The sequence below is a fragment of the Girardinichthys multiradiatus genome, chromosome 14 (genome assembly GCF_021462225.1).
Source record: "Girardinichthys multiradiatus isolate DD_20200921_A chromosome 14, DD_fGirMul_XY1, whole genome shotgun sequence".
Taxonomy (NCBI): Eukaryota; Metazoa; Chordata; class Actinopteri; order Cyprinodontiformes; family Goodeidae; genus Girardinichthys; species Girardinichthys multiradiatus.
The window spans coordinates 4,682,446-4,708,369 of NC_061807.1; the positions used below are offsets into that span (position 1 = coordinate 4,682,446).

At 45.0% G+C, this 25,924-nt stretch overlaps 3 protein-coding genes across 4 annotated transcripts in view; 1 reads left to right on the forward strand and 2 right to left on the reverse strand.

Moving 5' to 3' along the window:
• Positions 1-239: 239 nt before the first annotated feature.
• LOC124881284 (trichohyalin-like) lies at positions 240-15,390 on the reverse strand. 2 transcript variants are annotated; one of them, XM_047386824.1, is made up of 13 exons: positions 15,263-15,390; positions 14,454-14,568; positions 14,309-14,373; positions 14,096-14,231; positions 8,832-10,376; positions 8,462-8,674; positions 6,213-7,694; positions 5,901-5,986; positions 4,959-5,815; positions 3,643-4,775; positions 3,452-3,553; positions 1,516-1,762; positions 240-930 (listed from the first exon to the last, which is right to left on the reverse strand). In XM_047386824.1, the coding sequence occupies exons 2-13, from the start codon at positions 14,535-14,537 to the stop codon at positions 878-880; spliced, it is 6,003 nt and encodes a 2,000-aa protein (XP_047242780.1). In that variant the 5' UTR covers positions 14,538-14,568; positions 15,263-15,390; the 3' UTR covers positions 240-877. The 2 variants fall into 2 exon arrangements, with proteins under 2 accessions (XP_047242780.1, XP_047242779.1); XM_047386823.1 differs by having other exon boundaries at positions 3,643-5,815.
• A 460-nt stretch (positions 15,391-15,850) lies between these two features.
• Positions 15,851-21,313, reverse strand: wdr55 (WD repeat domain 55). Its single transcript, XM_047386860.1, has 4 exons — positions 20,735-21,313; positions 19,031-19,137; positions 18,509-18,778; positions 15,851-18,410 (listed from the first exon to the last, which is right to left on the reverse strand). Exons 1-4 carry the CDS (start codon positions 21,272-21,274, stop codon positions 18,083-18,085), a joined length of 1,245 nt encoding a protein of 414 aa, XP_047242816.1. The 5' UTR covers positions 21,275-21,313; the 3' UTR covers positions 15,851-18,082.
• Positions 21,314-23,298: 1,985 nt separating this feature from the next.
• Positions 23,299-25,924, forward strand: part of LOC124881288 (coiled-coil domain-containing protein 171-like) — a 32,984-nt gene continuing 30,358 nt past the window's right edge. The window contains exon 1 of the mRNA XM_047386830.1: positions 23,299-23,409. The gene's annotated coding sequence lies outside the window, so the exon portion shown is untranslated. The remainder of the gene's footprint in view (positions 23,410-25,924) is intronic.

A 25,924-nucleotide genomic window follows, 5' to 3' on the forward strand; every position in this document is an offset into this window, starting at 1 on the left:
AAACTGTTGGAACTTTTTTAAACAACAAACGGTTCTAGCTGCTATTCCTCATAGTTAACGGCCCAGAGGTGGGGCTGGTTGTAGCTGGAGGGGTAAGAATATGAATGCTGCAAGGTTTTGTCTGTCTACTTCGACATGTACTTAACATTTGATGACATGATTGGGTTTAAACTGATGTTTACATCTAATCTGGCAGCTAGTTCCTGTTACGAATGAACTGGTATAAACACAGCCAGGGGTATGAACACTTTTGGACTTTATTGTGTATGGTGATGTTAGTAATGAGAGCATAGTAATTATCAACACTTGGTACAAAGAGGACACATTATATAAAACATGCTTGGGTCTCCTGTATGGGACAAATACACGTTTACGAGGTAAACATGAAAAACACGTCTAGCAGCTACACACAAGTAAAAACATCTGAAGAAGAACCAAAGCAAAGCTTTCCTGTACAGACTTTCTCAACATCCTGTCTGGATTTAATGCTGTACGTTTTATTCACACACATTTAAATAAACAAGGATAACTACACTTCCCATCAGCCCCTTGCTCCCTGAACAGGACAGGCAGGCTGAGGAACAAAAAGCACCAGAGGAGTTCAAGTATGAGAGGAGAACTTCACACAGGAAGTAACTCAATGTCTGAGTTCGTTAAAGTTCAAATGAAGAGATTTTAAAAGTTAAAGATTAATATTAATGCTCTGGAGTGACATAAAATAAAAACAAGGCAGGAAACAAGCAAACACTGCTGTGGTAAGAGTGTCATCATGTCACATGTTGAAGGTGTTCTTTCCTGTAACGACCGGCGCCTGATTAAACACTGCCGTCGAGTGGGTCAATACACAGCTGAGTGGGTTCTGCCCACACTGACACCATCAGAGTGGGTTCTGTCCTGCCAGCTTCGGGTCTTGGGAGGAGTCCAGTGGAGCTGCAGACAGGAGGCCAAATAATCCCTTTATTAGAATGATTCTATTTTCTAATTAACTGCTACAAATGAAAACATGTTATCACATAATTCTATATTTAAACCTACTGAGTTCCCATTTAACAAGAAACAATAAAGGTGGTAAACATGGAGACCACAGGAACCAAATCATTAAAAACATTTTTAGCATTTAAAGCAAAAACTAATTGATTTATTGTAAGAGTTGCACAAATTCTGGCATTTATTAGAGCTTTTAGTTTTTTCAATTCCTATTAATATCAACAACTACAATAGACAATGAAAATAACATTTATTAATACTTGGATCTAGTTATTATCAATGTTTAGCCTAAATGTAAATTGAAGAATGAGGATAAAATGATTAAAACCAACAGGTCCAAGAGAAACGATGATCAACGGTGAATAAAACAGTCTACAAACAGAAGGCAGCAGCTTCTAAATGCTGACTGGTTTTACGTTATTGTCTGTTTTTCTCTGAATAAAGACAAAAGATTCAGAATAAACCAGAAATAAACTAAATGCTCCCCCAGACATTCAACAACAGTGTGGCTGCATATGTTGTTTTCACCTTGTGTTTCCATCTTCTCCACCTCTCCTAGGCACCGGCTGGCCTCCTCCTTCTTCTTCTTCTGAAACTTCTCCTTCCAAAGCTCCACCCTCTGCGCCTCCTCCCTCTCCTTCTCCTGCAGCAGCGACCGCAGGAAGGCAGCGCTCACCCCCTCCTCGCCCTCCCCCACCAGGAAGGCGTTCTTGAAGCGGTTGTACAGCATGGAGGCCTTGTCCATGATGGCCTGGTTCGACCGATAGAACCGCATCTAAACCGGATCAGAACAGTTAGAGGAAGACGCATGCAGGTTTACCAGGGTCCAAAAAATAACGGAAGTTACGCTGCAACTATGGTTCTGTGAATTCCTGGATGACTGCCAGTGGCAGTAAACAAACTGGATGTGTCTCCTCGCAGGTCAAGATTAAATGTAAACAAAGTCACGCACGTGACACGTAGCCCACCTGGGCGTGCGTCTATAAGTAGCACGTAGAAGGCTACGTTCGGTCTCTGGGATCTTCTCGCAGGGGAGAAGTTCCGAGTGACCAGTGTGACTGGCAGTCATCCAGGAATTCACAGAACCATAGTTACAGCGTAACTTCTGTTCTGTTTCATTCCTTCCTGACTGCCAGTGGCAGTAAACAAAGTGGAGGACTTATGCCAGCAATGTCACAAGGAATGCAGTAGTCATCCACCTCTCGGTTAGTAGAAGGGGCCAGAGGCCGGATGGCAGAGGTCATTGCGGACTCATGTGCCACACTGAGGTGGTAGAAGCGTGCAAACATGCACGGTGTTGCCCATGATGCCGCTGCGCAGATATCCCCCAGCGGCACGCCAGTCAGTGCCGTCCAGGACGTAGACACACTTCTGGTGAAATGGCACACAACACCAGAAGGGGCAGCTGCCCCCACAGACTCATAAGCCAGCGCAATAGCATCTATGACCCAATGCGACAGCCTGTGCTTTGAAAGGGCTCGCCCCGTGTTCTGGCCCCGTGGCGAATAGCGCCTTTAGCCACCACGTACAGCTGCAATGCCCGGACCGGGCACAGCGTGTTAGCCAGCCTCTGTTCCTTGGACTGAAACGGGGGAGGGAAGTATGCCCCCAGTTCAATGGCTGTATTCACGCAGCCTGGGGGCAGAACCTTGGGGAGAAAGGCTATGTTCGGCCACAGCGTTACTCCGGACCCACCAGCCTTCCAACGCAGGCAGGTAGGGGTGATGGCGAGTGCGTGGAGCTCACTGACCCGCTTGGCTGTAGTTAACGCCAACAAAAAAGCAGTCTTAACTGACACCAGTTTCAGTGGGGCAGCACACATAGGCTCAAAAGGTGGCCCACTCAGGGCCTTCAACACCAGTGGGAGGTCCTATGCTGCCGCCAGCCTCCATAACGAGTGTCTCCAAGCAGGAGAAGCTGTCCTCACCAACGGAGGCCGATGTTCAAAGCATTAAACAATGTTCAGATATCATGTTTGGGTCCTTCTGGTTCATTTCCCAGAACCTTCATGGACCGATACATTTTGAAGCGTTGCAGATAGTAGTTCTACACTTTTCAATGTGGAAGTTGCTACTGAGGGACGACAACTCAAGCTGAAGCCGTTTTCAGTATGAATGAGGTGTTTAAAACTAAACGGACTTAGAAAGCTGTTAAAACTGACAGCTAACGGGAAGGCTAAAGGTTAATCTGTTTTACCAGACAGGCTGAATATCCTAGTTATAATATCGTAAATCCATGCCTTTAGTCACAGACAATTTGCATTTTTTTCTTGCAGATTTATGACTTTTCGACGTCAGAGAACATAAACAAGTTTTTTCTGGTAAACATGAAATAAATCTAGAAATTTCTGAGTTTTTAGGTGGAAATTTACGAAGCCACATAAGATTTTCCTTTGATCGACAACATCAATAATACTCCCATCAAATTGGAGACACCTGCGACATGCCCATTTATACGTGCTTACCTTCCTGAGCGTCGCGACAAGCTCGCTGTGTCTCTGGACGTGTTCAGACGTTACAAACAGCATACTGAGCTGGTCCAATGCTGACAGACACTTCCTGATGTCCTGCGGACAGAAACAAGGACACACGGCTGTCACTTTGTACTCATCAGTGGGGTTATCCTGCTCTGCTGCTCTGAAGCAGTGAGTCTTACGGGCTTGTCTGTCTTCAGAGAGATGCGGAGGTCTCCGTTGATCCGGTGCAGAGTCGAATCTGTCAGGGTTGGACCAGAACTCTTCTGCTGTTCCAGCTCCGTCCCTATTTTACTCTCTCTTGAAACGCCCTTCTTCTCCACCTGCCCTCCATCTTTGGCCACAGATTCCACCTGTAAGCCATCAGCTGCTGTCTTAGCTCGGGTGGTCCCACTCTTTGTCTCTCCATCATTCTTCTTCTGCTCTTTACCCTCTTCTGATGGCCGTGATGTTGCTCCATCATCTTGTTTCTCCTGAGGTTTGCCATCATGTTTCTTCCTCTGTTCCCGTGTTGGTCTCACCACCTCAGTTTCCTTCCTGTCTTCCTGAGCTTTCTGCTCCTCCTGGTTCCTTGCCATCTTGCCTCCAGCTTCGTTCTTCTTCTGCTCTTTACCCTCTTCTGGTGGCCGTGATGTTGCTCCATCATCTTGTTTCTCCTGAGGTTTGCCATCATGTTTCTTCCTCTGTTCCCGTGTTGGTCTCACCACCTCAGTTTCCTTCCTGTCTTCCTGAGCTTTCTTCTCCTCCTGGTTCCTTGCTATCTTGCCTCCAGCTTCGTTCTTCTTCTGCTCTTTACCCTCTTCTGATGGCCGTGATGTTGCTCCATCATCTTGTTTCTCCTGAGGTTTGCCATCATGTTTCTTCCTCTGTTCCCGTGTTGGTCTTACCACCTCCGTTTCCTTCCTGTCTTTCTGAGCTTTCTGCTCGTCCTGGTTCCTTGCCATCTTGCCTCCAGCTTCGTTCTTCTTCTGCTCTTTACCCTCTTCTGATGGCCGTGATGTTGCTCCATCATCTTGTTTCTCCTGAGGTTTGCCATCATGTTTCTTCCTCTGTTCCCGTGTTGGTCTCACCACCTCCGTTTCCTTCCTGTCTTTCTGAGCTTTCTGCTCGTCCTGGTTCCTTGCCATCTTGCCTCCAGCTTCGTTCTTCTTCTGCTCTTTACCCTCTTCTGATGGCCGTGATGTTGCTCCATCATCTTGTTTCTCCTGAGGTTTGCCATCATGTTTCTTCCTCTGTTCCCGTGTTGGTCTCACCACCTCCGTTTCCTTCCTGTCTTCCTGAGCTTTCTGCTCCTCCTGGTTCCTTGACGTCTTGCCTCCAGCTTCGTTCTTCTTCTGCTCTTTACCCTCTTCTGATGGCCGTGATGTTGCTCCATCATCTTGTTTCTCCTGAGGTTTGCCATCATGTTTCTTCCTCTGTTCCCGTGTTGGTCTCACCACCTCCGTTTCCTTCCTGTCTTCCTGAGCTTTCTGCTCCTCCTGGTTCCTTGACGTCTTGCCTTCAGCTTCATTCTTCTTCTGCTCTCCCTGTTTTTGTTTTTTCTCCTCTGTCTCCGAGCTTCTTTTGGGCTTAGCTTCAGACTTCTTTTTCCTCTCAGTGATTCCTTTTTTTTCTTTCTCTGAAGTCCATTTCCCCTCAATTTTGTCCACATTCTCCTCTTTCTTCTTCCTCTTCTCATCCTCCTCTACAGCTGTTTTTGTCAATCCTCCCATCATCGTCTTCATATGGATCTTCGTTCCTTGACTGGCTTTTACAATCTTCCCGATTATTTTCCTCTCATCTTTCTGCTGCTTTGTCTCTTCTTCTCCTTCGCTCTTGGTCTTCTCTTTACTCTCGTCTTTCTCTGTCCTCTGCTCGTCCTTCTTCACCTCTGCAGCCAGCCCTCGAGTGGACATCTTTTCCTCATTCCCAGCCATTGTCTCCTCTGTGATTTTCCTTGTTCCTCTCTTCGCCTCATTTTCACCCTTCTTCATCTCTACTGTCGTCTTTTGCGTTGACTCCTGTCCTGTAACCCTCTCGACTTGATCATTTGTCTTCTCATCGTCATTGCTCCTCTCATCTGTCGACTTTCTGGTGGTCATCTTGTCTTTGCTGGTGCCTTCGTTCATCTTCTCTGTCTTCTGTCTGTCCATCTTGTCTGAACTGGTCCTTTGGTTGGATGGTCTCTCTTCTTTCTGGTCGCAGATCTTTGTATCTTTATGTTTCTTCCGTTTCTCGTTCTTCCTCTCTGCCATTGACTTTCTGGTGGACATTTTTCCCCCTCTCTCCATCTTCTCTCCTTTCCGTTTGTCCTTGTCCTCTTGACCCCTGGCTGTGGTTTTCTTCTCAACAGGCCTTCCTCCCTCTCCTGCACCCCTGATAAAAACATAAAACCAACAGAGACGGGTTAAGGCCATACTGGACCAGTTCAGATTGATAAGCCGTCAATCGTCTTCCTTACTGAGAGTTCTTCGTCGACTCCTTGGTCTTCAACAGACCTCTCAGAGACTGAAGCAAACTCTCCCTCCGGGCAGCCAGTTGGTGGCGCTGTTTGGAGAAAATGTGTTTGGAAGAGTTAAAAGGGAAACTTTAATTTTTACATTGTTTACTTTGGATCTCGCCGCTTCCATTAACTCAGGTTTTACAAGAAATGTTTGTTTGCTGACCTATCTTCTATCTCCATCTTGTTGTGGTTTTGGAGGTTCTGCCTGTTCTCCTGTTAGATCAGTGAAGCTGATTTCTACTCTAAAAGTCTACAAATAAAAAACATTACCTCCTCTTCCTTCTCCTCTGCCATCTCCTCCCCTCCATCCTTTGTTTTCTTCTTCACCTCCTTCTCCTCCGGGCTTGTTGGCTGTAGTCCACTCTTTTCTTCTTCCTCTTCCATGCACTGGTCTTGTTTTCTTCTCTTCTGTACCTTCTTCTCTTCCTCCTCTCTCTTCCTCTTCGTCGCCTGACTCTCCTCGCTCCTAACATGTTTCTCTCCTTCGGCAGGATCTTTTGTTGTCTTCTGCTTCGTTTCGTTTTCTCTCGTCTTCCTCGCTCCTTCATTCTCTGAGGTTGGTTCTGCTCTAGCTTTCTCTTCTTTCTTTACATTCCTCGTCTCTTTGGTCTTCTTCTCGTCCACCTTCTTCTGTTCTTTATTCTCGCCTCCCCTAGTCTTTACTCGGTCCGTTTCCTCCTCGGTTGTCTCCTTCTTTTTCTCAGTTCTCTTGGTCTTCATTCCTTCTCCTTTTTCTTCAGTTTTCTCGTCAGGTTTCTCAGCTTTTCTGGTTTTGTTTTTCTCAGTTTTCTCCTCATCTTTCTTGCTTCTCCTGGTCATTGTTACCTCCATTTCCTCCACGTTTCTCTTGGCCTTCATGGCTTCTGGTTTTTCTTGATGTTTCTCCCCGTCTTTCCTTGTTTTTGATTCTTTCTCAGGTGTCTCCTCTTTCTCAGTTCTCCTTGTCTTCATTAGTTCAGGTTTCTCCTCCTCATTTTCAACTTTTCTGGTTTTTACTTTCCCAGTTTTCACCTCATCTTTCTCTCCTCTCTTTGACCTCTCAGTTTCCTCCTCAGGTGTTTCTTTCCCAGTTCTCCTGGTCTTCATTCCTTCTCTTTTTTCTTCATGTTTCTCCAGCTCTTTCTCAGTTTCCTTTGTTTTTGCTCCATCCTTGGTGGTCTCCTTCATTTTCCCAGATGTTATGGTTTCTTCCTCTGCAGTCTTCCTCTGATTTATTCCCTCAGTTTTTTCCTCAACTCTGTGACCTCTCCTCATCTTTATTTTCTCTGATTCTTTCTCTGATGCCTCATTGTCTCTCTCTGATCTCCTGATCTTCATTCCTTCTCTTTTGTTGTCATGTTTCTCCTCCTCTGTCTCGCCTCTCCTTGTCTTTCTTCCCTTTGTTTCCTCGTCTGATGTCTCCTCTCTCTCAGATCTCCTGGTCTTTACTTCCTTGCTTTTTTCCTCTTGTTTCTCCTCCTCTCTTTCAGGTTTCCTGGTTTGTCTTCCCCCTGTTTCCTTCCCAGTTGTCTCTTCCTTCTCAGTTCTGCTCGTCTTGATTCCCTCTCTTCTTTCCTCAGTTTTCTCCTTCTTTCTTTTTGAACCTCTACTCTCACGTGTTGGGTCTTTCTTCCCTTCGCTGCTACACAGACATTCCCCTGCCTCCTCCTTCTTCTCTTCCTCCTCTTTCTTCCTTTTGACCTCTTGGATCTCTTCTTTTTCCACATCTTTCCTCCTCTTTCCGGACGTTGCCACATCGGGAACATCACTGAGCTGCAGACAAAGCAGAGAACGGATTCATTTCATCACTGACATCAGCATCCAAGCCAAGAAATCTCACTCTTTTTTCCATCAGTCTTCAAACTGTATCGCTGTATTACAGAATGACCACAGTTCTGCTCTAACATGATACAAATCAACAATAAGGAACCAATGGAAGGTTAATGAAGGACAATCCATATTTTAGAAAGGTTCTACAGAAAGCCCAGTCCAGATCGCAATCTTTTGAAAGAATTTAGGCTCCCTTCAGAAAGGAAATCCATGCCTTTATTCGTAGTTCAAAGATAAATGCTAATTTATGACTGCATTAATTTACAAAATTTGTAAATATTGGTTGAACTTAATTTTAGCTGTTTATTTTATGTTTTACTACTATAAAAAAAAAGTTCTCTCTCTGAAGAACAATAACCGTATCGGAACCTGAATCATAGTCTGTAGCCTCAAAAAATCCCCAGAGACCTTCTTCAGCTTTATCTAACCATGTTCCCGCGGCTCTGTTGGCCACAGGTTGCTTCTGCAAAGGACACACAGAGCAGAGAAAGACAATGTCTTGGTCTGCTTTGCCAGGAGGAGGCTTTGCAGAGGACGAGTATGGATCCCAGACACAAACGAGTGTCATTTTATCTGTGGAATGGTTTAAATTTCCAGATACTGCCATGAATGAATGCCAATATCTGGAAGTCTGGAATAAAAGCAACACTTTAAGGGAGCAAATACTTTTTTCATGACCCCTGTGCCTGCATGACAAACACTGTGGTCACCTTTATATCCGTCCCTCTGCTCCGGGTGGAAACTCGACTTCCAGCAGCAAATCCCTCTGTGTCTGCAGAGATGGAAGCTGTCGAAGATGCTGCAGCTTCTTGATCACTGCTGCTCGTTGTTTTATTCTTAGCTGGAGGTTCACTCGCAGCTGCTCCTGCGGCAGGTTTTCCACCAGAAGCAGACTCAGCTGTGGAAGCCCTTCTTGATCTTACCTGAGGAAACACGTAACGTTACAAACACCCAATGCAAATACCACAGGCTACTGCTAAGCAGAAGCTGAACATGTTGGATCTTTCTAGTTTGATTAAGGGTTTTAGCTCTAATCTGCCTTAATGTTCCAAGTCCCAATGTCATTGTAGACATTCCTACCTCTCTTTGGATCTGTGCTGGAGTTTCCTTTTCAGTTGAACTTTCTGCAAACGGACCACCGCTCGCTGACCTTCTGCTTCTTGTAGCAGCAGCAAGCTCTCCTGTTTCCTTATCATGCTTTGGATCTGCTGATTTATCTGGAGTTAATCTGGATGAGGTTCTTGTAGCAGCGGACTGGTCTGCTGTTTCTTGAGCCTGGCTGGATTCTAGGCTTTTATCTGGAGCTAATCTAGACAACATTCTTGTAGCTGCAACCTGCTCTGTTCTATCTTTACCATATTTGAATTCTATTGTTTTATCTGGAGCTAATCTGGACAACTGTATTCTTGCTACACCACACTCTGCGGATTCTTTAAAGTGTCTGGAGTTGATGCTTTTATCTGGATCTAACCTGGACAACCCTCGAACAGCTGGTGCGGAATCTGGAGTTTCTTTATCCTGTTTGGAGTCTGTTTTTTTATCTGGAACCAATCTAGAGGTTCTTGAAGGTACAGCCCGGTCTTCAGGGTCTTGTTTAGATTCAGTTTTATCTGGAGCTGATCTAGATGATGTTCTTGTAGCTGGGGCAGGCACTGCAGCATCTTCATCTTGTTTGGAAAGTAAGGATTGAGCTGGAACCAATCTAGATGAGGTTCTTGAAGGTGCAACCCGCTCTGCGTCTTGTTTAGATTCTGTCATTTTCTCTAGACCCAATCTTGACAATGTTCTTGTTGATGGGGAAGGCTCTGGAGTTTCTTTATCCTGTTTGGATTCAGTGTTTTTCTCTGGAACCAATCTAGATGAGGTTCTTGAAGGTGCAGCCCGCTCTGAGTCTTGTTTAGTTTCTGTCGTTTTATCTGGAGCCAATCTTGACGATGTTCTTGTTGCTGGGGAAGGCTCTGGAGTTTCTTTATCCGATTTGGAGTCAGTGTTTTTCTCTGGAACCAATCTAGATGAGGTTTTTGTAGTTGCAGCATGCTCTGCAGCGTCTTGTTTAGATTCCGTCGATTTATCTAGAGCCAACCTTGACGATGTTCTTGTTGCTGGGGAAGGCTCTGGAGTTTCTTTATCCGATTTGGAGTCAGTGTTTTTCTCTGGAACCAATCTAGATGAGGTTCTTGTAGTTGCAGCATGCTCTGCAGCGTCTTGTTTAGATTCTGTTGTTTTATCTGGAGCTAATTTTGACAATGTTCTTGTGGCTGGGGAAGACTTCGGAGTTTGTATATCCTGTTTGGAGTCAGTGTTTTTATCCAGAACCAATCGAGATGAAGTTCTTGAAGGTGCAGCCCGCTCTACAAGATCTTGTTTTGACTGGGTTGTGTTATCTGGTGTTGATCTAGATGACGTTCTTGTAGCTCTCTGCAAAACATCTTTCTCTCCAGAAACTCCACCCAGGGTGCTTTTGCTTGTAGCTGGTTTAGTGTCACGCTCAGACTTAGTGGGAGCAGAGGCACCTTTAGGTTTGTTATCAGGAGGTTGTTTAGAAGATGTAGAAGGTGATTTGGAGAGTGTAAGAGATGAAGCTGGTTTAGCTAATGTTGTTTTACTGCAGGTCTTTGCTGGAACCTGTGGAGATGACAGAGTCTGTCAGAACATGTTAAGTGTAGAATTATCTGATTGCCATATTTTAATAAATCTGAATTTGTTTTGAAGGGCATCGGTGAACATTTATGGATTCCAGCCTACAGAACATTCTCTGCAGGAGCCCTTAAATAGAGCCCTAAAATCAGTCCGTTTCAAGACTTGATTTGAAAAAAAAAAAGAGCAGATTTTATAGCATCCTTAGAATTGGAACTTTAAGCTAAAATCACATAAATTAAGAAACACCACAATGATGAAGGTGGCTTACAGTTCAGCCTTGTGGTAAAGGACTATTTCACAGCATCTGAACCGACTTAGATCAAAACTGCGTCAAACAACCAGTTTCGCAGATGTGGACAAGATCATCCCTGATGGCTAATTACACATTCTTCAAAGCACAGTTTGTGATTTATGATGGTTTAGGTTAAGACTCGAGAGTCATTTGTATTTTTTCTCAAACAGAACTTTTAAACTAATTCACCCTTTTTTAATTAAACATTATAGAAAGTGTGAATAAAGTGAACTAAATGAATGAGATGATGTTCTAGAGCAGTGTTTTAACCCTAGTCCTCAAGGTACATTATGCTGCATGTTTTAGATGTCCCTCCTTGAACCGCCACCTTAACGTGGTGGAGGGGTTTGAGTGCTCGAATGATCCTAGAGGCTATGTTGTCTGGGGCTTAAATGCCCCTGGTAGGGTCTCCCATGGCAAACAGGCTCTAGGTGACGGGTCAGACAAAGAGCGGTTCAAGAACCCCTCATGACGACTACAAAATCGAGGCACGTGACGTCGCCCGGTACGGCGGAGCCGGGGTCCCACCCTGGAGCCAGGCCTGGGGTCGGGACTCGTCAGAGAGTGCCTGGTAGCTGGGTTGCTCCTCACGAGACCCGGCCGGTCCAAGCCCGTACAAGAGACGCGAGACCATCCCCTAGTGGGCCCACCACCTGCAGGGGGAACCGTGAGGGACCGGTGCAAAGAGGATTGGGCGGCGGACGAAGGTGGAGACCTTGGCGGCCCGATCCCCGGATGCTTAGGCTGGCTCATGGGACAAGGAATGTCACCTCGCTGGGGGGGAAGGAGCCTGAGCTTGTGCGGGAGGTCGAGAGATATCAACTAGAAATAGTCGGCTCGCCTCCACGCACAGCGTGGGCTCTGGAACCCATCTCCTTGAGAGGGGCTGGACTCTCTTCTACTCTGGAGTGGCCTGTGGGGAGAGGCGGCGGGCTGGTGTAGGTTTGCTTGTTGCCCCCCAGCTCAGCCGTCTCATGTTGGGGTTTACCCCAGTGGATGAGAGGGTCGCATCCCTGCACCTTTGGGTTGGGGACAGGTCTCTGACTGTCATTTCAGCCTACGGGCCGAGTGGTAGTGCGGAGTACCCGGCCTTCTTGGCGTCCCTGTCGGGGGTGCTGGATAGTGCGGACACCATTATTCTGCTGGGGGACTTCAACACCCATGTGGGAAACGACAGTGACACCTGGAGAAGCGTGATCGGGAGGAATAGCCTCCCCGATCTGAATCCGAGTGGTATTTTGTTATTGGACTTCTGTGCTAGTCACGGATTGTCCATAACGAACACCATGTTCAAGCATAAGGGTGTCCCATCAGTGCACTTGGCACCAGGACAACCTAGGCAGGAGGTCAATGATCGACTTTGTTGTCATATCATCAGACCTTCGGCCGCATGTTTTGGACACTCGGGTGAAGAGAGGGGCTGAGCTGTCCACTGATCACCACCTGGTGGTGAGTTGGATCCGCTGGGGGAGGAGAAAGCCGGACAGACTTGGCAGGCCCAAGCGCATAGTTAGGGTCTGCTGGGAACGTCTGGCGGACCCCTTGGCCAGGGATGTATTCAACTCTCGCCTCCGGGAGAGCTTTGACCAGATTCCAGGGGATGTTGGAGACATAGAGTCCGAGTGGACCATGTTCTCCGCATCTATTGTCGATGCTGCTGCCCGTAGCTGCAGCTGTAAGGTCTGCGGTGCCTGACGCGGCAGCAATCCCCCGAACCCGGTGGTGGACACCGGCTGTGGTTGGCTTGTGGGACTCCTGAGGCGGCTGACGGGTACCGTGGAGCCAAGCGTGCCGCGGCCCGGGCGGTGGCAGAGGCAAAAACTCGGACCTGGGAGGAGTTCGGTGAGGCCATGGAGAAGGACTACCGGTTGGCCTCGAAGTGATTCTGGCAAACCGTCCGGCGCCTCAGGAGGGGGAAGCAGTGCTTCGCCAACACTGTTTATAGTGGGGTCGGGAGCTGCTGACCTCGACTGAGGACATTATCGGGCGGTGGAAGGAGTACTTCGAGGATCTCCTCAATCCTGCCATCACGCATGCCCTGGTGGAAACAGAGGCTGGGGACTCGGGGTTGGACTCTTTCATCACCCAGGCTGAAGTCACCGAGGTGGTTAAAAAGTTCCGCGGTGGCAGGGCTTCGGGGTTGGATGAGATCCGCCCTGAGTACCTCAAGTCTTTGGATGTTGTGGGGCTGTCATAGTTGACACGCCTCTTCAACATTGCGTGGTGGACGGGGACAGTGCCTCTGGACTGGCAGACTGGGGTGGTGGTTCCCCTACATAAGAAGAGTGACCGGAGGGTGTGTTCCAACTACAGGGGGATCACACTCCTCAGCCTCCCTGGTAAGGCCTACGCCAGGGTATTGGAGAGGAGAGTCCGGCCGATAGTCGAACCTCGGCTTCAGGAGGAGCAGTGTGGTTTTCGTCCCGGCCGTGGAACACTGGACCAGCTCTATACCCTCTACAGGGTGCTCGAGGGTTAATGGGAGTTTGCCCAACCAGTCCACATGTGTTTTGTGGACCTGGAGAAGTCATTTGACTGTGTCCCTCGTGATGCCCTGTTGGGGGTGCTCCAGGTGTATGGAATCGGGGGCCCTTTATTAGGGGCGATCCGGTCCCTGTACGAGCGGAGCAGGAGTTTGGTTCGCATTGCCGGCACTAAGTTGGACCTGTTCCCGGTGCATGTTGGATTCCGGCAGGGCTGCCCTTTGTCACTGGTCCTGTTCATAACTTTTATGGACAGGATTTCTAGGCGCAGCCAAGGGCCGGAGGGGGTCTGGTTTGGGGACCAGAGGATTTCGTCTCTTCTTTTTGCAGATGACGTGGTCCTGCTGGCCCCCTCTAGCCAAGACCTACAGCATGCGCTGTGGCGGTTCGCAGCCGAGTGTGAAGCGGCTGGAATGAAGATCGGCTCCTCCAAGTCCGAGGCCATGGTTCTCGACCGGAAAAGGGTGGCTTGTCCTCTTCAGGTGGCGCCTCAAGTGGAGGAGTTTAAGTACCTCGGGGTCTTGTTCACGAGTGAGGGAAGAATGGAGCGGGAGATCGACAGACGGATTGGTGCGGCTGCCGCAGAGCTGGAAGAGGTGTCTGGGGAGAGGGACGTCTGGGCGTCTCTGCTGAGTCTGCTGCCCCCGCGACCCGGTCCCGGATAAAGCGGAAGACGACGAGTACAAGTACGAGTTTTAGATGTTTTCCTGCTTCAGCAAACACTCATCAAAGCCTGATTCAAGGCAATGCTTTATCGCTTCGACAGCTGGCTGTAATTACGATAAATCTGTTAGGAGCAGTCTTGATTCAGTTTTAGAGTGTAACCGCTGTGAAATAATTACACAACGAATGTCGTCTCAAGACACTTTACAAAAGAAGGGTGGCTTATCTCACAGGTGTAATAAGCACGATAACAAAGAACGACTCACTTTGAGTTTACTGCCGATCCTGGGTGTGTTCTGGATCTCCCACATGCCCTGAGCAAAGCCTTTGATGCGCACACCACTGCCATACTTCAGCTTGTTGCCGACGTACGGAACGACGTTCTCTGGTGTGACGGAGCCTCTGGGGGAAGATTAACCACAGTTGGGTTAAGGGGGCACAGAAAGGTGTGCTGCTGATTGGCTGCTGGGAATACGTACATCTGATGGGTCCCGAAAAAGTAGACTGGAACTCGCTTCCTGTACCCGTGCTCTGATTTACAAACCTGCAAACAAACAGAAGTGTGAAAGCATCCCAGCACAGAACAGCTGCATACAGTTAAGGGTGTATTGTTTGCTCGTGTACCCTGGCAGGCCAGTGAGGAAAGCCTTTCATCTTGGCGAACACCAGATCGCCAGGCTTGAACTGATCGCTGATTTTCCCGGACATCCTGCAGCTCCACAGCGTGACTTAAAGACAACTAAAAACAGATATTATATTAGTGATGATCAGCGAATCATGACAGCGGTTAGCTGACATGTACTCTGACCACAGAAAGAAGTAGTACATTCATCACATACATTCATCCTTGCAGATTTCATCCAGTTATCTAAAAAACGTAATGTGGACTGCAACTTTTCAGATGCTTCAGGGTTTAAAACGCTGTAGCCACACTAAGCTCCTGGGAAATCTCTTAAAAACTCACTTCTTTCCCCTGGTCTTTAACTGGTTGACTATGAGACTGTGAAACCATCTATTTGTTTGTTAATAACTTCATTTCTTTACATGCTGTGCTTTATTCTCTTCACACTGTTTAAATGCCGGGTGTCGCTGGTTTTAATGGTTAGCTGAGTTAGTTAGCAACCCGTTGAAGACGCTTGCGGCATCGGTTTACCAACTCAGCGACCTCGCCGGTCCACATAACCCGTGGAAACAGCTCGGTCTGCCCGCCTTCTTCGCTGTGACGACCCTTGGTGTCAAGGACCATTCGTGTTTAGTGGAGGTTTTCGGTCTATCTCAGCGGTTTCGGTTCCCATCAGCATGTTCACTCGTTGTTTACAAATACAACCACAGCTGCAAGCTAGTAGATGTGCTAACCGTCAGTCGGTCCAAACAGTACCGGTCCAGATATTCGTCGTAATCTCATTAATCACTTTACATTTTCGTTTGCTCACCTTAAACTAAAATAGGATCCTCCTGAATGAATGGTAAATTAAAAACAAACTCCTGTTAAGTCGACATTCTGGGTCTCGGCGCCATATTGGCCCATTCACTCATGTGACGACATCGTCGACGTTTTTCCCGCCATCCTGGACCGTACCACTCCAAGGTGGGAAGGGGTGGGGTGGTCCCTACCATTCTTGGATAGATCTGGGGGGCGTTTTCTGTACATTAAAAACATCTGCGTTGATGCAGTACACATAATTCAACAACATGTACAAAAAGCTGTTTGTTTTTGAGTTGTTTACATGCAGTTGTTTCAAAAATGTTTAAAATTGCACAAATAAAAGATATTCTTACCTTTCTAAAGATTTATCCCCACACAAAAAACGCGACCTGCCAGTCTATCCACCAAGACATCCGGCCATCACAGAAGAAAATATTTCATCTGATTTAATCTGTCGTTTTTTCTGAGATTTGACCACAATCTTTAATTTAATTTATAAAACAATTAACTGTCTACAGAAATCCTTTTTTTTTTTTTTTTTTTCATTTTTACTTTATTTTGCATAACTGAAAATGTAAAAATGTAAAACATTTGATGAATGAAAGTATTTTATTGAACTTTTTCCCATTTTGTCTGCAGGAACCAGAAACTTAATTTTACAGTGTAGTGTAGACATTTACAATGGAGGAAAAATGTTAAATATCTCTTTTTAAAATATGAAGTGTGCACATCTATTTACTGGGAAACCCCTAAATAAAATGCAGTGCCTTTAGAAGGCCTCTACCTAATAAACAGTCAGTTGGTGCAGGATTAAATCTCAGTTCTGACCTCAGAGGTCCTCTTTCTACCAATCAGTTATAAATCTGGCTTTTATTGAAGAAGTCTTGTTTGCTGTTCACCGCAAGACAATCAGGAATGGTAAATAGCCTGCACTTATATAGCTCTTTAGAGACCCCAAAGCACTTTACACAACAATCAGTCATCCACCCATTAACACAGATGTACTACATTGTAGCCACAGAGTACTGTCAGAGGTGAGGCTGCCATACAATTGGCACCATTGAGCAGTCTAAAGTGTCTTGCCCAAGGACACTTTACCCTGAGACAGACAGAGCAGGGGTTTGATCCAGCAACCCACCGGTTACAGGACGAACCTCTATCACTGTCGCTACCGTCGTCTCCTTGACACAGCATACGTTTTGGCCTACATCTAGAATGTTTTATGTTTGTTGGAAAACTAACACCCTGAACATGCTAACCCTACATTTACATAAGGTGGTGGCAGCATCATGCTGGGGGCATGTTTTTCTTCAGCAGGGACAGGGAAGCTGGTCAGAGTAGATGGAAAGATGGATGGAGGTAAATACTGGACAATCCTGGAGGAAAACCTGCAGAAAACTGATACAAGGCCTTTCAAAGAATATGTAAATTTACACCTTAAAATAGAAAATGTTGGGTAAAACGGAAAGCATTTATTTTATTAAAAAAATACTGTTTTTTGTATTCATTTTTAAAGAAAAGGTGATCAGGACCACACATATTCAGTCAAAAGTAATCAAAAACTGAAATAAGCGAACCCATTTATTAAACTCGGCTAAATAAAGCAGCCGTTTTGAAAGAAAGAGCGACTTAAATTTTATTTTTATCTTATATTCTTCTTTGTCTTCTCTATTCTTGTCTCCCTTTTACCTTTTTGCCCGACCTCTCTCTCTTTATAGCTTGTTTTTTCCGTTTCCGTCTCCATTGCACTGAAATAATCCCAAAGAAGTTTCTAATATTTGGTATATATATCAAGCAGAGAATTATAGCACAAAACACTTTTTATGTTTCAGATCTAAATGATTTACAGATTCCCTTTTAGAAAAAACTAATTACTTTTTTTTTAGTTTACTGTTTAAAAAACTGTAAAATCTGTTTTAGGTTTATACATTTTTTTTAAACTTTCAATTTCTGTCGCCCACAAGTACTTTCAGCGTAGGAACAATACTGGTTTAGGTCAAAGGATATTCATGTGTTAGAATGGCCTAGTCAAAGTCCAGATATTAACTTCAGCAAGAATCTGTAGCAAAACTTAAAAATTGATGTTCACAGAGGCTCTCCATTAATTATGCCTGAAAATGAGGGCTTTGCAAAGAAAAATGACTAAATTTGTGTAGATGGAGAAAGCTGGTAGAGACCAACCCCAAAACCCTCGCAGCCGTAACTGTGGTCAAAGGTTCAACAATTTATTCACTCAGACGGCTGAACACAAAGCAACGCGCAATTTGTTTGGGAAACAAAGTATTACTTTCCTTCCAATTCAGTTCTAAACTACTTTTTATTTGTCGCACAAATGAAACCCTCTGAAGATTGTAGTTGTAATGTGTCAAAATGTGGAAAACTTCTACAGTTCTACTAAAAGTTTTTGTTAGTTAAGACTGAAGACATTTTACATTCTATCTGTTAGAGAGGTTTATTTTGCATAACACCCCAGATTCTGGTATAGATGCAGGAATTCAAAACGTTTTATTTTCTACCGTTGTCCTGCAGCAGACACCTGAAAGAACATCAGTCAAAACACTCATCAGACTGTAGTAAACAGGAAGGTGGGTCACTGATCTGGAGCATAGCTTCTCTGGCAGTGATTTATTCCCCAAATCTCACAGGAAATAAAAGTATAGTCATTTTTTGTTTCTTTAGGCAGCATTTGAATCACTTCTTGGACTGCAGAGACCAGAACCAAAGTAGCAGCTCATACCAACCCATGCAGTGGTGTAAGTTCTCCACACGCTCACAGACACTTTGATTTCAAGCCTCATCTCTAAATGTCTGACAGCGCAGTAACGTTTCAGTCACTCCCACTGTCGCTGTCCTCATCTTCCTCCTGTTCTTCTTCTTCTTTTTTCTCAGTTTCCTCTACGAGTCCAGAGAAGAAGTCATTCTCGCCGAAGGCCTTCTTGGTGAGCGACTTCATGCGCCCATGTTTCTTCTTCCTCTTGCGGTATTCGTTGACGGTCAGTTTGGGTAAACCAGAAATGTCCCAGAACTTGATGAGCTGGTCATGGGCACAGCTGACCAGGAAGCGGGAATCCCAGGACTTGGTGATCTCCTCAACGGGTTCGCCGACGTGCTGCCCGATGCATCCAATGACCCGGTTGGGAAGAAGGTTGATGGCTCTGACAGAAGACAGGGACGCCATGTTAGAGAAGACCTAAACCTTCTAGTAAGTTGGCTCATCATCAAACAGAACTTAGCAAAGAATAACCCAACTAACCGGATGTAGCCGTCCATGGACGCGGTGCACATGATGTTTTCGGTTATTGGCGCGATGCAGTCCACCGACTCCGCCTTGAGAGCGAAGCGGTCGCTGGTGGCACCGAAGCCGTTCCAGTTGAAGATGTAAATGGTCCCCTCACTGGAGCCGCAGACCACCTTCTTACCCCGCTTCATCAGCGCCACCGAGGTCAGATCACCACTCTGGTACTCAGACACCAGCTCAAAGCGTCGTCGTTTGAGGTTGAAGACGCCCATGGTGCCGTCCCCACTGTGGACCCAACAGTCACATTGGACATCAGAAAGGGGAATTACGCTTCCTCAGCTTTAGAGAATAAACCCAAAACATCTCCAGTGTCCACCTAAACCTGTCCTGATTCTGAAACTGATTGCTGAAGAAATCAGCGCTTCAACTTCTCAACAAGACAACATACAACTATACCACTAATTGAAAGTGGCAACTAAAGCTGTAAAGGTGCTTCTCCAGAAACCACAACCAAATACAAATAAGTGTGCATATTACCTGGCCGTAAGCAGCATCCTCTTGTTCTGGTCCACGGTTATGTCACTGATGTAATCCTCGTGGTTCTTCATGTCCATGATGGCGGTTCCCTTCCTCATATCCCACACCTGCAGAGAAAACGTTAAGTTCAACCAGCCTTCATCAGATCATGCAGGTCACTGAGATCATATAGCTATGAAGGTATATCTTCACACCAAGGTTTCTCTGCTGGAGCCACAAACAGAGCAATTGCTACAAATAACTCTATGTGTTTTTCTTCAACATAGAAAGTACTCCTGGTTCAGTGCTTCTGTGTTTTTTGCTTGAATTATCTGCCTTCTCAACAGTCGAGTCTGTCGGTGCTGATGGCTGCTCACCCTGAGCCGGGTTCTGTTGGAGGTTTCTTCCTGTTAAAGGGGAGTTTTCCTTTCCAGTCTCACTACATGCGAGCTCAGGAAGAGAAGTTGCTGCAACGTCAATGACTGGATGCAATCAGCCTGGCTTCCTTACATAGAAAACCTTTTACCAATAAACTGATTTCGACTGTGTTGTATTAGAAGTTGATGTAACTGAATTTAAATCTGTCTATATGACTGGATTGACTTGTGTATATTTTTCAGACCTTTTCTCCTGGGCTCTGAGACAACATTTGTGTGGACTTGGTGTTAAATAAACAGACTAAACTGAACTGTGGAGAAATTTTGACCCATGCTGCACAGTGGAGGAGTGGGTGTCTCTGTCACCTTGCAGGAAAGGGGTACTGGGTTTGATTACCAGCATGCAGCTTGCATGCAGTAAAAAAGTATTTGCCCCCTAATGAAAGTACTTGTGCAAGATGCTCTCTTCGCCACCAGTAATACCTGCTAATTAAATCTGAGGTCCACACATCCCTTGTCTATAGACCAGTTCTTTGAAAGAGTATTTCTGTTCACACTTAATTGCTTCAAACATTTAATATCAAAGATAACACAAGTAATAACAAAAAGCTGTTTACCAATTCTGATTTCATATATATATATTAAAAAAAATATCCAAACCAACCAGGCTCTTTGAGAAAAAGAAATTCCCTTGTTGCCCTTTTATTTGCAGAATTGTTTTAATTCACCCACATTGGAGGGTTTCAACCATGAACATCCTGGTCACAATGATCATCTCAACTGACGTGATGAAAAGTAAAATGATGAAGGTTTTGGAGGGGCCTAGTCAAAGTCACAACATTAAGACAGTGGTGGTGGTAGTGTGGTGGTCTGTTGCTGCTTTTGGACCTAGCTGCTTTACACTAATTAAGGCAACCATGCATTCTGCTCTCTAGCAGAAAACCTGGAAGGAAAACATCTGACCATCGAGTTGTGACCTTAAGCTCATGCAAGCTTGGGTCATGTAGAGGAGAATGATCCAAAGCCCAGCAGCAAGTCCACCTCAATCTGAGTAGCTCCACAGTGATGGAAAAGAGTCTATTCCAGTTATCACAGACACAAGGTGGCAAAACCATTCATTAATCTTAGGGGGCAATTACTTTCTCACATAAGGCCAGCATGGTTTGGTTTATTAAAAGAAAGTAATATAAAGATTGAAAAATGCTTTTTGTTTTAATCCAAGTTATCTTTGTCTGAATTTAAGATGCGCTTATTTATCTGGAGCGCTAAAAATCAAAAACTAAGGAATTCTGTAAAGGGGGCAAATACTTTATCTTAGCCCTGCATATCCGGTCCTTCATGTCCAGACCTTCAAGGTGCCTCCATCGTCTCCAGTTGCCAGGATGTTCTCGTCTACCAGAAGCAGACTGTTGATGGGGGCTCCGTGAGCCCCCCGGATCCGTGTGACCAGCTGCCCCCGCTCCACGTCCAGCAGGTGGACGGCCTTGTCCCGGGACACGCTGTACAGCTTCAGCCCGTCCGCCGAGATGCGCACCTGGCGGCAGGACTTCAGGTGGTGTCCGGACGACCACAGCTCCTGGTTCTCTCCCTCCGTGCACGAATAGGAGAAAGCGTACACGTCCCCGTCCACGTCCCCGCACACCAAGATGTCTCTGCTGGGGTGCAGAGCCACCGTGTTGGCGATCGCCTCCAGCTGGATGTCCTGAGGGGTTTCCCGGATCTTTGGGCCGGGAGGCTCCTCTTCTTCCTCCTCATCTTGCTCCAGTCTTTCCGACTCGATTTCTGATGTTCCGGGATTATTATTCGTTTCTGTATCTTTTATTTGGACACTTTCAGGGCGATCTGTCTCTTCAGTCTCAGGTCCAACGTGTTCTGCGGACGCTGCCATGTTGTTTTGCTTTCCTTCTTCTTCTACGGAGAAATGTAGTAACGTTTCCGAAGACAGCACCTCTACTGGCCTCTACTGGATTTCTACGGTACTACCAGCAAAGCTAGTGAAAAAAATAAATAGTATGTATCTGCAGACCAGGAGACCAAAAAATAGCTACGCTAAATTAAATAAACAAACAGATCAAATAAGCATTTTCAGAGTTTTCAGAGGGTTAGTATAGAACCCTCTGATGAAAGAGTCACAGATAGAAAAAAATAAAACGAATTATTTAATGTTTCTTTTTCTTACGAATCCTGGCTAATTTGTTGTAGTTCTCATGAACACCAGCATTTAAAATAATACAGAAACGTCTTATGGATGCAAATCGTTACCATATTTCAAATGAAAAAGCATTTTCAGAAATGCTTTTTCATTTTAAGAATGTGGCTGCATTGTTTGACTCATAAATTAAATTAGTAATCAATAATCCTATTTGCATTTTAATTTTCTTCTTCAAGACTGCTCATTCTTTCACTTAATTAAAATGAAAAAGAAAAAGACATTTGAGATTTATTTTTTAAAATATGCCCCAGCAAATAGATACCAAAATTAAATTTGAAATGTAAAATTTGAAAATGAAAAAGCATTTCCAGAAATGCTTTTTCATTTTAAGAATGCGGCTGCATTATTTGACCCATAAATAAAATTAGTAATCAATCATCCTATTTGCATTTTAATTTTCTTCTTCACGACTGAACATTTTATGCCATAATCAAAAAGAAAACAAAGCAGACATTGCTTTTTCGTTTTTGTGGTCTGCCCGTAAAGTACTGCCCCGAACTCGAAAACAAAAAAGCATTCCGAGCTGCGGGCGCAGAAGAGTGACGTCAGCAGCCGCTCTTCCTCAGCTCCTTGCTGACCGAGCTACCCATCTTGTTCGGTAGGGGGCGCTGTGCACGTCTGCATTGCATTACATTGCAAACATGCTGAGAAATTGATTGAATTGCAGCAGGACCGAGCTCAATTTATGGCAGTGGCAGAACTGGTAGTTTCGGTGGCAGGCTGTGGCGGAACTGCCACAGTCTGCCACCGAAGCTGCCACCGGAACTACCACAGTCTGCCACAGGATAGCACGGGATTCCACGAGGATGCCAGAAGGTGCCAGTCCGGCCGTAAAAACTTGCCAATGCGGTTGCCGCTGTTTTTGTGGAAGCTGATGCTGATTATCGGCAAATGGGATGTCATTGTTGTTATAGCCTGTTACCTTTAAATAATGATTTCATTATTGATTATTATTTAATAAACAGCTTTAGACCCATAACATAAGGTGATTGTATTTACTTGACATGGAAAATAAATAGCACTATGTGTTTGTGTGACGTATTGAAAGGATGACGAAGATTTATTGCACAAACAGCCGGTTTATTATAGAGCACGAGCGGCTATTCTGAATCGTCACTCACAGAAAAATATAAATAAATGCTTAAAAACACGCTGGATGTCCCAGGCCATAAGGCTGCCACAGCCTGCTACCAGAACCAGTCCTGCCACTGCCACAAATTGAGCTCGGTCCTGCTGCAATTCAATCAATTTCGCGGCACGTTTGCAATGTAATGCAATGCAGACGTGCACAGCGCCCCCTACCGAACAAGATGGGTAGCTCGGTCAGCAGGGAGCTGAGGAAGGGCGGCTGCTGACGTCACTCTTCTGCGCCCGCAGCTCTGAATGCTTTTTCGTTTTCAAATTGAATTTTGGTATCTATTTGCTGGGGCATATTTTGAAAAATAAATCTCAAAAGTATTTTTCTTTTTCATTTTAATCAAGTGAAAGAATGAGCAGTCTTGAAGAAGAAAATTAAAATGCAAATAGGATGATTGATAACTAATTTTATTTATGAGTCAAACAATGCAGCCACATTATTAAAATGAAAAAGCATTTCTGAAAATGCTTTTTCATTTGAAATATGGTAACAATTTGCTTCCATACATATCAGGTGGTTTAAAGTTGTTTGCTACTCTTTAAACTATGTAAAATGACGCAACAAATTGGTAGGACTCGATTGGCCGCTTTTACGCTGGACGACCTAATGCGGAAATGACGTAAGGACGCCAAAGATGGCGTGAGTTTTAAACCGTCTCCGGATATATGTAACAGTAAGTGATTCTAGCAGCTTATTGTCAGCTTTGTTGTTCATTTTAACGTACAGGAAGCTGCTGGAGGCAGTTCTGTGTTTGGTAGAAAGCGTTAGAAACTACAACAGACAGTTTAATGGTACTAACAAGCACTTAAACCTTCTTTGTTGTGATTTTATTTAACTTTACCACGGCTCCTTTCTGAAAATGTTTGAGTTTACTCCTTGTAGTTTACGACTGGAAACATTAGAAAGCGTTTTATTAAAGCTAATATGTTGTGATAGACATAAAAACCCGCCAGGAGAGCAGCGAGGAGCCTTGAACTCCAGCTGGGAACAGCGTTGAAACTCTTTACTGTTGCCGAATTAAACAGCGGATCAGTAATATTTAGTAAAACATTCCTTGTCTTCTTGTTCTTGTTTATAACCAGAAGTATTTGGTGATGAGTCTTTAAGGGATATACAGGTCCTTCTCAAAATATTAGCATATTGTGATAAAGTTCATTATTTTCCATAATGTCATGATGAAAATTTAACATTCATATATTTTAGATTCATTGCACACTAACTGAAATATTTCAGGTCTTTTATTGTCTTAATACGGATGATTGTGGCATACAGCTCATGAAAACCCAAAATTCCTATCTCACAAAATTAGCATATTTCATCCGAACAATAAAATAAAAGTGTTTTTAATACAAAAAACGTCAAACTTCAAATAATCATGTACAGTTATGCACTCAATACTTGGTCGGGAATCCTTTTGCAGAAATGACTGCTTCAATGCGGCGTGGCATGGAGGCAATCAGCCTGTGGCACTGCTGAGGTCTTATGGAGGCCCAGGATGCTTCGATAGCAGCCTTTAGCTCATCCAGAGTGTTGGGTCTTGAGTCTCTCAACGTTCTCTTCACAATATCCCACAGATTCTCTATGGGGTTCAGGTCAGGAGAGTTGGCAGGCCAATTGAGCACAGTGATACCATGGTCAGTAAACCATTTACCAGTGGTTTTGGCACTGTGAGCAGGTGCCAGGTCGTGCTGAAAAATGAAATCTTCATCTCCATAAAGCTTTTCAGCAGATGGAAGCATGAAGTGCTCCAAAATCTCCTGATAGCTAGCTGCATTGACCCTGCCCTTGATAAAACACAGTGGACCAACACCAGCAGCTGACACGGCACCCCAGACCATCACTGACTGTGGGTACTTGACACTGGACTTCTGGCATTTTGGCATTTCCTTCTCCCCAGTCTTCCTCCAGACTCTGGCACCTTGATTTCCGAATGACATGCAGAATTTACTTTCATCCGAAAAAAGTACTTTGGACCACTGAGCAACAGTCCAGTGCTGCTTCTCTGTAGCCCGGGTCAGGCGCTTCTGCCGCTGTTTCTGGTTCAAAAGTGTCTTGACCTGGGGAATGCGGCACTTTTAGCCCATTTCCTGCACACGCCTGTACACGGTGGCTCTGGATGTTTCTACTCCAGACTCAGTCCACTGCTTCCGCAGGTCCCCCAAGGTCTGGAATCGGCCCTTCTCCACAATCTTCCTCAGGGTCCGGTCACCTCTTCTCGTTGTGCAGCGTTTTCTGCCACACTTTTTCCTTCCCACAGACTTCCCACTGAGGTGCCTTGGTACAGCACTCTGGGAACAGCCTATTCGTTCAGAAATGTCTTTCTGTGTCTTACCCTCTTGCTTGAGGGTGTCAATAGTGGCCTTCTGGACAGCAGTCAGGTCGGCAGTCTTACCCATGATTGGGGTTTTGAGTGATGAACCAGGCTGGGAGTTTTAAAGGCCTCAGGAATCTTTTGCAGGTGTTTAGAGTTAACTCGTTGATTCAGATGATTAGGTTCATAGCTCGTTTAGAGACCCTTTTAATGATATGCTAATTTTGTGAGATAGGAATTTTGGGTTTTCATGAGCTGTATGCCAAAATCATCCGTATTAAGACAATAAAAGACCTGAAATATTTCAGTTAGTGTGCAATGAATCTAAAATATATGAATGTTAAATTTTCATCATGACATTATGGAAAATAATGAACTTTATCACAATATGCTAATATTTTGAGAAGGACCTGTATTTATGAATGGAGATCGCTGCGCAGTGACGTTCTCTGTTGACAGTCTGCTGGCAGGGTAACAGATGGTTAGAAACACAAACACAACAACAGCCACAGGCCAGTTTCAATGTTTAACCAGCCCCATGGAATAATAACTGAAGTATTTCAGTGTCTAGAAGCCAATAACTAGACTTGGACTGGGGGAAATTGCTGATGTCCACCACTGAGAAGAGCAGAGAACAAAATAAATAAAACACACTAACAGTAAAGTCCACACTGTGGCCTCTGTGAAACAGTAAACACGCAAGAACTTGGATGATATATGCTTGTGCTAAAATACTTTTTATTAGCTATTTCTACAGTCAGAATCATTGCCAAGGAGTCTCCTCACAGCGTACAGACATTAAGTACAAATACATGAACTTTAGAGGAAATGAACAACATGATAAAAGGAGCAGTATGTATGTGTATATGCAGCTAAT